This window comes from Micromys minutus, assembly GCF_963924665.1.
Source record: "Micromys minutus genome assembly, chromosome: 32".
NCBI classification, from domain to species: domain Eukaryota; kingdom Metazoa; phylum Chordata; class Mammalia; order Rodentia; family Muridae; genus Micromys; species Micromys minutus.
Genome location: NC_137967.1, coordinates 17911258 through 17923805, shown reverse-complemented (window position 1 = coordinate 17923805; position 12548 = coordinate 17911258). Strand labels below are relative to the sequence as shown.

At 47.1% G+C, this 12548-nt stretch overlaps 1 protein-coding gene across 1 annotated transcript; it reads right to left on the bottom strand.

Annotated features, from left to right (window-relative positions):
• Positions 1–3216: 3216 nt before the first annotated feature.
• CXCL17 (C-X-C motif chemokine ligand 17) lies at positions 3217–11305 on the bottom strand (the record flags this gene model as incomplete). The annotated part of the gene is made up of 4 exons (XM_080909088.1): positions 11091–11305; positions 5637–5717; positions 4931–5032; positions 3217–3314 (listed from the first exon to the last, which is right to left on the bottom strand). Exons 1-4 carry the CDS (start codon positions 11167–11169, stop codon positions 3217–3219), a joined length of 360 nt encoding a protein of 119 aa, XP_080765214.1. The 5' UTR covers positions 11170–11305.
• Positions 11306–12548: the final 1243 nt, after the last annotated feature.

Here is a 12548-nt window from a genome sequence, read left to right as displayed (position 1 = left end):
TCCCCTGAGACACCTCTCGGGCCTTTGGGGAGGGACAGCCTCCCTGAGATGAAAGACCATCAGTACCAGCCTTCAGGACAATGCCCTTCCCTCTGCTCCTGGCATTGCTTTAGGAAGAACCGCTGCACCTCACCAGCACCTCACCAGCACCTCACCAGCACCTCACTGTGCTGTTTCCATTCAGCCTGGACCTTGCCACAGAGAAGTCTGTGTTCTGCAGCCCTATCCAGGCCCCTCTCCCAAGCTTCCCTTCGCTATGAAACCTAGCCATTCCGCGGCACTGAGGCCCTGTTGAGGCACTTGGCAACAGAGGCAAGACCTTCTCGAAGCAGAGACTGGGGATGTCCCGGATGTTGAGCTAGTCTACACCACACTTGCCAAGTGTAAGACACACATTGAGCACTGTGCTGCTGTTGCTTAGTGTGATGTTTGCCTCACGACCACTGCTCGGCCATTTCCTCCTTCCTTCCTTCCTTCCTTTCTCCCCTCCTTCCCAAATGAATGCTGGGAGGAGGGTGGTTTCTTTGACCTGATTCCGGCTTTAGCCCTCTTTCCCGATTCAATTTGATTCCCTTCAAATCTTTTGGACGGAGTAGTCTTGCATAAAGGGAGACAAACCTTGTTTTTTACTCTTTCCAAACTGCAGGGTCTTGTGTAAGATCCTTCTTTTTTTTTTTTTTTTTTTAATGCCTTAGCATCCTTTCTCTACAGACTGGGGTGGGGGTGGGGATTGGGGTTGTTCTCTAGTTTAAAGGATTCTTGAAAGACAACCTGTTATAATTCCAGATACAGAAAATACTTAGCATGGCTCTGACTGGCCCCGGAAGGCTCTAGTCTTTCAGGTTCTGACTCACCTGTGTTCCAGTAGTGTCTGTGTTTCTGAGGAATGGCTTTCTTCCCATGTGGTAATTTCCCGCCATATCCTGATGTCCTTTCACAGTCAGGTTTCATTTTGGAGGGCAGAGGCGTTCTCAGGATCGCTGTTCTACAGCTTGGCTCTGGAGGATTTGAGTTTGAGGATGAACTTGGGTGTTTCTCTATGTCAGACTCCGTAACAGAATCAAAAAATGTCTCCCACTCTGGGGATGTCTGCTGTATGGATGGTTCGTGCAGTCTTGTTAAAGACCCTGATTCAGTCAAAGATCCCTGGTCAGATTTGGCTCCTTGGACTAGAGGTGTTGACTGGGCTGTGGGGTCTGACTGCTCAGATCTCTCCTGGGATACCAAGTCAGTTTGGGTAGGGAGTTTCTTGTCCATTTCACATACAGCTGTGGATGTAGTCTCTGCTTCCGTAGCTAGAGGTGGTTCTGCTGGTCCACATTCTGACATCCCCACGTGGCACTCTCTGACTTGTAGTTCCTTTTGAGTTGTAGACACTTTTCCCGCCCCCGGTCCATTATGGGAGGTGGCTTCCTGTTGATCCAAGTGCACTTTCTGGCTTGGGGATGGTTGCTGTGGTGCAGGGGAGGTTAGCGAAGATTGTTGAACTCCCTGCTTCTGCTGGAATTCAGCCTCTTGCTGGACAGCGGGCTCATTTGGGAGACTTTGTTTCTGCGGGGTACCAAGTTTCTGCAGCATCTTTGATCCTGGGTAGTCTTCGAGGATTGTTTCTGGCCCAGGGTCCGGATTGATTACAGACATCAGCTGCGTCTCGGGTTTCCATTCTGGCCTAGATAGTGAGGTAGAACTTGGCTCCATCGTTATTTCCCTTGTGGATGAAATGGGTCTCTGAGGCTTCATCCTTCTGCCCCTACCCTTCAGTCTTCCCTCTTCACAGATCTTTCATGACGGCACCTCCCTTTGGGCTCTAATCTTTCGTCCTGGCATTCCTGGTCTTCCTTTGTAGCTGGTCTGTGGGTTTATCACTACTGGTCCCCACTCCCTGTCAGGTGATCACTGCGTGCCTCTTACTTTGGGAGAGGGGTTAGGACAAGGAGGAGGCTCATGTGCCCGGTACTCTCACAAGAAGGGAGGGGCTTGCCCTCTTGTGTCATAAATAGGGCCCCGCCCCACTCACCACCCAGTTAAAATGACCAGTGACCCTTCTCATAAGGCAGGTATCTTAACTTAGTCTTCTGTTTCATCTGGGATGATTCTAGGTGAGCTGGATGAGTGGTCCCTACCCCCCCAGAGATGGGAATCTCATGTAGCCCAGCCTGTCTTCATTTCCCAAAGTCTGTGACCGCAGGTGTGTACCACTGTAGCCCAGTGTTTTCCCTCCTGATACTGGAGGAATTCTTGGGGAGTCTCGATACCTTTAATAATAGTTTCCCTTTCATTCGTTCTTACAACTTGGTTGCCAGTCGAATTCCCCTTTATTGTTGCTCTGATCATTTTATACTCCTACTTAAAAGTAAATGAAACAAAACAAAGCAGATGCCATCCTGTTTTTATGGGCTCCAAACCCTTTCGAAGGGCAGCTGAGATCCCCATACCATCTTTCTAGCCTTGAATTGTGTTTCTGTCTTTCTATCTCTAGTACTACATGAGGAAAACCACAATGCAGTGATAATGATGGGGGTGATGATTGATGGTGGTGATGATGGTGGTGGTGATGATGGTGGTAGTGATGGTGATGATGGTGGTGATGATGGTGATGATGGTGGTGATGATGGTGGTGGTGATGGTGGTGATGGTGATGATGGTGGTGGTGATGGTGGTGATGGTGATGATGGTGGTGGTGATGGTGGTGATGGTGGTGATGGTGATGATGGTGGTGATGGTGGTGGTGATGGTGGTGGTGGTAATGATGGTGGTAGTGATGGTGATGATGGTGGTGATGATGGTGATGATGGTGGTGATGATGGTGGTGGTGATGGTGGTGGTGGTGATGGTGGTGGTGATGGTGGTGGTGATGTTGGTGATGGTGGTGATAATAGTGGTGGTGATGGTGGTGATGGTGGTGGTTGTGGTGATGGTGGTGATGATGGTGGTGATGGGAATCATAGACTGAAGGCTGTCTAGATGCTAAGAAACCACAATTTCTAAACCTTTATTGTTTCTAACCAGGCAGTTTCTGATTCAGTGCTTTACCTCCCTTTATACCCCAAACAGAAGACGTGTAAGAGTGGCAAGTGCCGAGGGCTGGAGAGGGCACAGTTACAGACGCACTGCGGGGCAGTGCCTTCTGAGAGCGCTTGGTGCGCTGGGTGAGGGTGGGGGTGGGGAGGGTGAGAAGAGCTCCAGGAGAGCCGGATGGAGAGCAGAGCCTCAGAACTATAAGGGCAGCGCAAAACTTGCTAGTTGACATCGTTTGAGAAACTGCTGGCAGGCTCTGGAGGGTCTTGGTGACTTCCTGTGGTGCTTTTGGTGTCCTAGGGCACAGATAAAAGGGGGGGCTGTCATTAAAAGTTAAAGATAATTGATATTATTTTTGTGTGTGCCACTTGTGTGAGAATGTGTGAGGAGGTCAGAATAGAATTTCAGATCCTACGGAGCTTGAATTACAGGTCTTGGGAGCCACCTGACATGTGTACTGGGAAACAAACCTGGTCCTCTGATTTTATTTTATTGAAACAGGTCTCTTTGTATAGCCCTGGATGTCCTAAAACTCATTCTGTAGACTAGGCTAGCCTGTAACTCAGATCTGCTTGCCTCTGCACCCCCCCCTCCCGCTGTGGAGAATAGTGCAAGATAACAGGAGTGTGCCAACCCTGTCTGACCACCTTGTCCTCCAGGACAGCAGTAAGCACTCTTAACCGTTGAGCTGTTTCTCCAGCTCCTTTAAAAACATTTTAAAATTTATTTTTTCTGCAAACTGTAAACATGAGATATGGTTGGCAGAGATAGCTCATGCCTGCAATCTTAACACTTAGAAGGCAGAAGATTTTTTTAAGTTTGAGGTCCACCTAGACTATAAAGTGAACTCCAAGTCAGCTCAGGCTGAAAATCTATCCCAAAAAGCCAAACAAGCCAGGAATAGTGGTGCACACATTTAATCCCAGTGCTTAGGAGGCAGAGGCAGGTGACTCTCTGTGAGTTCCAGGCCAGTGTGGTCTACAGAGTGAGTTCCAGGACAGCCAGTGCTACACAGAAGACCCTGTCTCAAAAAAAAACAAACAAAAAGAAAAGAATCTAAAAGCCAAACAAGGGAAGAAGGGATGGCCCATCAGGTAAAATCTCTTGACAAACCTTGTAACCCGAGTTCAAGCCCAGAGACTGATGTAACAGGGAGAGAGAACCAACTCCCACGCTGTTCCATACATGTGGTGCTACATGTAAACACACGCATGCCACTCGTGAGAGAGAGAGAGAGAGAGAGAGAGAGAGAGAGAGAGAGAGTATACGTAGATGTGGGGTCACTTGTATGTGACAGGAATGCGGAAGTCAGACAGTAACTTACAGGAGTCTGTTCTCCTGTCATTTGGGTCCCAGGGATTGAACTGAGGTTGTCATATTTGGCTGCAAGCACCTTTACCTTCTGAGCCATCTTTCATGCCTCTGGTTAAAATGTTGCACAGTAACATTTTACATCAGACTGTAGAGCTAGAGAGGGGGCACAGTGGTTACGGGCAGCAGTTCCCCTTTTAGAGGTCCCCAGTTCAAAGCACAGGGTGGTTCAAAGCCATCTGCAGTCTTGAACCAGGAACTCAGAACCCCTCTTCCGACCCGTGAAGGTCCTGTGTGCACTGAAGTGAAAACAGACAGAAAGCTAACGGGCAGATGAAGGACAAGCCCTCCTGTTCCACACTGATGCTGGAATCATCTTCAGACATTAATGATCAGGTCATAGCTGCTCTGTCTCCGTTTACTTTGGTAAACGCTGCTGTGCCAGAATCTAGGAATTTGATTAAACCTTTGTAGTTCCAGAATTAGTCAGTTCTGATGTTTTTGCTCTTTCAGTTTTCCCACAAGCTGGATGAGCCGCACCTCCACCCCTAGTGACGCCACAGGAGTGTGTGGCTTAAGCAAGGCCATCCTTGAGACTTACTGTTTTTGTTCTCCCTGCCCTTGACATGGTCGCATGGACACTGCTTCCTTGGTGGCTCCAGCACTGCTGTGGTTTTTCTCTTTTGGCCTCGCAGGAACCACTCTGCAATGACAGGTTGCTGCTTAGACCGGAAGGCCGGTATGTTTGAGGATAGGGACTCAGGCGGGACTTCTGAGCCTTTGGTGCTCTTTCATACAGATGGAGGAACAGAGAAAAATGGAGACTTCAAGCTCTGTGAACCCCAGGATTTCTAGATTGGTTCTGTGACTTTGGGGGCAGGCATTTGCTGACATGTTTAGAAGGGGGCATTGGGATGTCCCTGTGGAGACCAAAGAATGAAAACAGAAGACCCAGGTGTCTGGAGTGCTGCGTTTCTTCTGCTTCAGTTCTTTCCATAAGGAACATCAGGCTAAGACTGGGATCCAGGATGCTTTTGGAGGGCCAGGAAAAAGTAAAAAACCTCTCGAGAAGGTAGTGCTTGGAATGCGGGCAGGGTGAGCTTGTGACTGGGTTAGTGCTTGTGTAGATGTTGGTTGGCATCTAGCTCCTGGGTGACTCACCGAGAAAGCAGGCTTTAGTTGCAGCTTCTGGTGGGATGCTGAGGTTAGTTCGGATAACATCTATCCTGGTCTCAGAGGGCTCAAGGGAGATGAAGCTTAAGAATCGTGAGGGCACCAAACCCTGTGGGCAAGGCTGAGTTACTGACCTCTGCATTCACATTCTTGGTCACCTTCCCGGAGCCACCTCCTAGGAGCCCGGTGTTGATCCCCATGGCTTCTGGCGACCCCTGTCAAAGGGGAACACATCTGTGGTGACTTCCGGATGCCGTAAAGGGAGAGCTCTCTGCCCCATCCTCCAGCATTGTGCCTCCTGGGTATCTGGATCAGCACAATCTCTTTGTCTGTATGTCTCTGTCTGTCTGTCTGTCTGTCTGTCCCCCTCCCTGCTTCACTGCTGGTCTCTATGGTACTCCAAAAGAGGGAAGCTGTGAATGGACAAAGAACCGAGACTCAAAATCTAGCCTAAAAGCTGGAGAGACGGCCCCGTGGTGAAAAGCACTTGCTGCTCTTGTAGAGAACCGAGACCGGATTCCCAGCAGCACCAGCAGAGCGGCCTGCAGACATCTGCAAGGCTGGGTCCAGGCCATCCCGTGCTCTCTTACCTCCGGAGGCACTCACATGCAAAACAAAAACCAATAAATCTTAAACAAAAAAAAAAAAAAAAAAAAAAAAATCAGTCCTACTGACAAGCTTAACTGAGAAGTTTGAAAGTGGCTTCTGAGTCTAAGAGAAGACATGATGTAGCTGCTGAGACCACAGTCCCTGAGAGGTGGCAGCTGGGACTACAGTCCCTCACACCGGAACTCTGGAGCAGACAACTGTAAACCAAATTCCCACCTGACCGCCCAGCTGCTGCGCTTGAATCCACACTTCCAGCTAACTAGTGAGGGTGGTGTCTGCGCTCCGTCCTTTGGGACAGACACATTGCATTCCAAGCCTACGCTGTGAATTCCACTATCCCCATCACTCTAAGACAAGGCCCAGGCTTACATTTAACTCCTGATTACATGAGCCACCTGAATCTGCTTCCTGGGTGGCTGGGATTGTTGACACTCACTGCCACCTTCACCTGTAAGTGGTTTTGTAGCAATAAAAGATGGAGGTTTACAAGCTGAGGATATGGCTTATCAGGACAGGGACCACAGTGCTGCCTGTGGCAATCCCAACTAAGATGACAGCCATTTGTCTGCCAAAGAGAGAGGCCTTAGAAGAGACCCAGACCTTCAGGAATCTCAATCTTGGATTTCCAGTCTCCAGAAATATGAGAAAAACCAAATTTGTTCTTAAAGCCACCCAACTGTGGTATTTTGTTATGACACTCCTAGAAAAGGTAAAATGTAAGCAAACCCCCTCTCCTTTGCCAGCTTCAGACAGTGGTTCGGAATTGATGGAGTCGACCTGGCACATAGTAGGCATTTCATTATTGTTTATTCAGTAGGTGGATGGACGGGTCTTCAGAGGTTCAGGCCTCCTGTTTCCCAGACTTGTGGCTTTTCTGCCACACAGATGGTGGTATGGTACCATTTCCTCAGCGTTGGTCCCCAGGGTTCTCACGCGCCCTTCTGAGAGCTACTACGATAAGTAGATGGGAACAGCCCTTGCCTTCGAAATCTTTTTCTAGCATTCTCTCCTTGTGTCGCCTTGATTTCTTATTTCAGCCAAAACCCTTAAATATTAAAGCCAGAGAAATCAGTTGAATCCCTAAATATAGACGTTTAAAAATTCTAAATGATTACTTATATTTAGATGTGTAGATATTGTCACTTAATTTGGAAGTGAAACAAACTTCATCATCATCATCATCATTTTTTTCTGAGGCATGGTCTCATGTAGTTCAGGATAGTCTTGAACACAGTTACAGAAGTGTTAAGACAATTTCCTGGTTCTTCACATTTCCATTTTACAAGTATGCGTGTTTCGCTTGCACGTACTTCTGTGCACCATTGGTGTGTCTAGTGATTGAAGAGGCCAGAGAAGGTATTGAACCGGGGCCTCTGGAAGAGCAGCCATGTTCCTAACACTGCGCTATCTTTCCTTCTGTGGTTTTTATTGCTTTTTAGTTTACAATTTCATTATTTATTTATTCATTGTGTGTGTGTGTGCTGTGTATGTGTGTGTGTGTGTGTGTGTGTGTCATAGTGCATATATAGAGATCAGAGGACAACTTTTATGAGTTTGTTCTCCTTCCATGATGTATATGGCCCTGGGAATCAAAATTAGGTGTCCAGTTTTGGCAAAAGTTTTTACCCGGTGTCCTAGAATGAGCTCTGTAGACCAGGCTGGTCTTGAACTCACAGAGATCTGCGTGCCTTTGCCTCCTGAGTACTGGGATTGAAGTTGTGGGCCACCACCACCTGGCAACTCTTTTTTTTTATTAAAAAAAATCCCAGCTTTGATCATGATATTGTGGTAAGATGTAAATGAGGGTAATGATATTGTTCAGTGGTTAGAGGTGCCTGTTGGTCAGACCTGACTACCAGGATTCAACCCCAAGACCCACATGATAAAAGGCAAGGACCAGATCCTAAAAGCTGGCTTCTGACCTATGCATTCTATGCACTATGGACTCCAAATAAATAAAATTAATTTGAAAAAATATGTGAAAGATATATAGAAACTTTTTATAATGTTTTGAAAACGTGAAAAATTAAAAGTTAAAAATAACAAAATGACTTAGGTTAAAAATGTTTATTTATGGGCTGGAGAGTTGGCTCAGTGGTTAAGAGCATTGACTGCTCTTCCAGAGGTCCTGAGTTCAATTCCCAGCAACCACATGGTGGTTCATAACCATCTGTAATGGGATCTGATGCTCTCTTCTGGCAGGCAGAATACTGTATACATAATAAATAAATATACACAATAATAAATCTTAAAATTCCCTGGAGCTGGCATTACAGGCAGTTATGAGCTACCAAATATATCTGCTGTGAACTGAACTCAGGTCCTCGGCGAGAGCAGCCAGTGCTCTTAACTGCTGAGCCATCTCTCCAGCCGGTACATTTTTTGTGAAGACAAAATGAAGTAACAGTATATTTACTATAACGCTTAAAACTGTGCCTGCAGCAAGGCTTCATTTACACATGTCAGCTATTGTCATAAATAATGTATTAGAAATAGTCAATAATCTATTATAATAATTTATTCATAATACTATTATATATTCTCATGTATTCCTTTTCTCCTACTCTTTGAAAAGTATGTTGAGTATATGTGTAAGGTATTAGGAGGTAAAGTAGGATCAGATTTTAAAAAAATAGGTGTGTGGGTGTTTTCCCTGCACCAAATCATACAGTGCTGATCAGTGCACCAAATGCATACAGTACCCACGGAGGCCATAAGAGGGCGTCAGATACCTTGGAAGTGGATTTACAGACAGTTGTCAGCCACCACGCGGGGGACGAGAATCAAACCAAAAGCAGCCAGGTCTTTCAACCACTGAGCCAGAGCACTCTAGCTTGTGAGATAAATTTTATTCTACGAATTGATTTGGAGTTTATGTATAGGTCATTTCCTCTGGCTACTGAATGGTTCAGATGTATGTGAACATTGTGAAACTTCTTGGCGAGCCGAGCTCTCTGGACTGTGTTGTTTGTGACAGCGCCATCTGGAGGCTTAAAGACGTTAAGTGCGTTATCAAGTTTGTAAAGCAAAGGCAGCAGAAGCAACAATGTCTTCCTGATTTCAAGGCATAGTGTGAGAATTTGGGGAGTCTAAGTGTAGAGTGGAGCCGGGTTTGTAAATGTTACTGTAGACCTGTGTTTATTAACCTGGAGTGGTCCTTTGCAGGGAACATCGACCAGTGAGTGGCTGACATTTTTTTTTTTAGCTTTCTTAACTCCAGGGAGGTTTACTATCGGTGATTAGTGGATAGAGTTATTTACCACCGCACTTAAGTAATAAGTTTGGTCCTGTAATCCCAGCTATTTGGGAGGCTGAGGCAGGTGGATATCTCTGACTTCAAGGCCAACCTGGTCTAGAGAGCAAGTTCCAAGATAGCCAGGGCTACACAGAAAGACCCTGTCTTGGAAAAATAATAATCAAACAAAAAAAAAATAGAGGCAGAGCTGTAATTCAGTGACACATTGCTTGCTTAGAATACATGGGGTTCCATGTTTAATCACACACACACACACACACACACACACACACACTAGCAACAACAAGAAAAAACATTACCACAGCTTGGCATAAGAGTCGTAGAAATGTGTCATTTTGAATTTAGAAGCCTGAGCACTTAGCTAATATTTACTGAGTCCTATGAGAGATAGCATGAAGGTTATGGAAACAGGGCGTCAGTTTGTGCCGCCAAGGTGATTAAGGGCAGGAAAGGTGGAAGAGGCAAACATTCTCACAGTGTGAGATAGAATACGGTATGTACAAAAAGAGAGTCTTGATAGAGCTGAACACGGCGCCAACCGAGCTGTGTCTGTAGGAGGAAGCAAAGGAGAAGTGGAATTGTTCACTTTTGAGCTGGACTCGGGAGTAAAGCTGGTTTGAAAACACAGGGCCTGTTTCGGATCAGCAGTCTAGTTTGACTGGAGCACAAGCATATCTTTGTGACCAGAAGACAGTGGTTTGTGATAGAGCTTTGAGTCCACAGGGAGGACACTAGCTCTGCTGTCCATATAGTGACAGAGACTCCTTCCCTTCCAGAGGGGCCGCTTTGGGCCCCAGGACTGAAGAGCTCAGAGAACTTTCTCTACAAAGGAGAGAAGTTGGACATTCCAGAGGCAGGTGATCCTGAATTTAAGATCACATTAATGCTGAGTATGCCCCAAATTACTTTACCCACAGGTAGCCCAGGGGTTGAGGGGAGCAGTGTTCTCAAGTAGAAAGGTATTTGGATAGAGATGATCTTGCTTCCGGGTGGTTTCTTCTGTGAAAAGCTGGGACACACTGGCTGTGGCGAAAACTGGAACAGATTCAGACCCTGTACCATACCGAGCCCGGTATGACTAAAGTGCCTGCGTGAGTACCCGTCTGCTGATAGGACTGACCTGTCATCAGTGGCTTCCTTGGCACACTCTAAAAATACAGGACTCCTCATTTCTCTGCTTTCCACCACAACCTCCCACCCCAGTTGAGCCCTGAGAAAAACCTGTGACTTTTCTAAGGGGTGCTGGGTAGGGAAGTGGATCTTGGCTGGGCTGTGTGTACACTTGTGTTGCTAGCTAGAGTTGCAGACACGTTGGTAACGTGTCTTAAGTTTACAGAGTCCTTTGGAATAAATATAGGGTCCCTCCCTTTTGCTAATGAGGATTCTGATACTGACAAGAGACTAATTTAATTGCCCCAACTTGTTGTCAAAAGAACATCTAAATGCATTTGTTGTTGGCTTTGCCATGATTTCTACCCTATTCCTCCCAGAAAGATCAAGGATAATCCTGGGTGTGTGCGTGGTGCAGGTGAGGTAGAAATTACTCTTGAGCACATACCCACAGTGCTGGGACTCAGGATGCTTCTAGAAGAGGCCGACTTTCTGGTCAGCCTGAGCTACATAGCAAGATCCTGTTTCAAGGGCAGAGACAAATAGAAGGGAGGGAGGAAGGACGAGAGGAAGGGAGGGAGCAAGAGAGAGAGTATTATCTCATCGTACTTACCTGGATTTGGTCTGCTGGAGACCATGAACATGGGTATCACCGGCAGCAACAGAAGGAAGGAAGAGACTAGAAGCTTCATGGCGGCTGTCTGCTGTTTCTTACGGGCTGTGGATTGTGACCAGTTAGAGGCTTCTGATCTCTTGTCACTGCCCAGGTGGAGCAGTGTCTACAATCTAATCCCACACCAGAGCACCCATGAGAAGTCAAGAACAAGAAGGCGGAGCTGGTCATGTTAGTACCAGATTGGATTAAGTCTTTACAGGAATGTGGGAGGTAAAACTGGTCAAACAAAAGAAATCGCACCCCAGAGGAAGGAGCCAGAGACTGATGGCTTGGCCCTGGTGCTTGACTCCTCCCCCACTGTGGGGGGTTTCATTCTCTAAGCTTTTGTCTCACTTGAGTTTCCTTGTACCTTTTGGCTGTTTATAGCTGAGAGAGGCCAACTGCTGCGTTCCCTCTGTCCACGTCCACGTGTGATCATCAGCAAAGTATCAGCGACGGAGTTGTTACTGCCCGGGCAGTTGTCCTGGCGAGTTAGGAACATGTTCACGCTGGGTGTGTTGATGTGCCTGTTACTACAGCCCTGGGGTCTGTGAAGAGGACTTTGAGTTTGATGACAGAATCAATCTTCCTTCCTTCCTCCCTTCCTTCCTTTCTTCCTTTCCTTTCCCTTTTAAACAAAGAAAGAAAAACAAAGAAACAGAAGGGCTGGTGGCTGCCTGGTGAGGGAACTCAGTGCTCAGAAGGAAGCAGAGAACCAGTGCATTGTCCTTTGGCCCCGTGGATGCCCCTCTCATCCTTAAATAACGCAGTAAAGAACGAAGGGCTGGGGATGTAGCTTAGTGATAAGACGCTTGACTAGCATGCACAAGACTCTGGGTTTGATTCCCAGCACCACCAAAAAGAAATAACAGACCAGCAACAACACGCAAACAAAATCAGAGGTGGTTATCTTTGCCTCCAAATACTTTCCTGGAGCAGTGGGGGGAACAAAGCCTCCTCTTGTTCAACAGGAAGTTGGCTGTGGTTTAGTTGCTCCAGTCTACAGGACAGAGAGCGTGTGTAGGTCTAGGAAGGCTACTAGGCAGAAAGGGGATCTTGAGCTGTGTTGGTCCAGGTTGGTGTGTGTGTGGCGGGGGGGGGGGGGGGGGGGGGGGGCGGGGGGGCGGGGGTTCTTGGCTCGGGCCTCAGGAAATGGCCCAAGGCAGAAAGAGAAAGCTGATAATGCTCACAATCAACAAGTGGTTGTGCCAGCCAGCTCACAGGGGAGGGGAGCTTTACTTCTGAAACGTGTGGTCTTAGAGGGGTTATTTCATGTCCGTCTGCCCTGTCACTTCGGAGCCTGTGTTGAGATGCGTCATGGGATGAGGGCACAGAGGAAACTGCTCACTTTGTGCACCCAGACAACAGAGACAGCAAGAAAAGGGACCCTAATATCTCCTTTAAGGTGTATGCCTT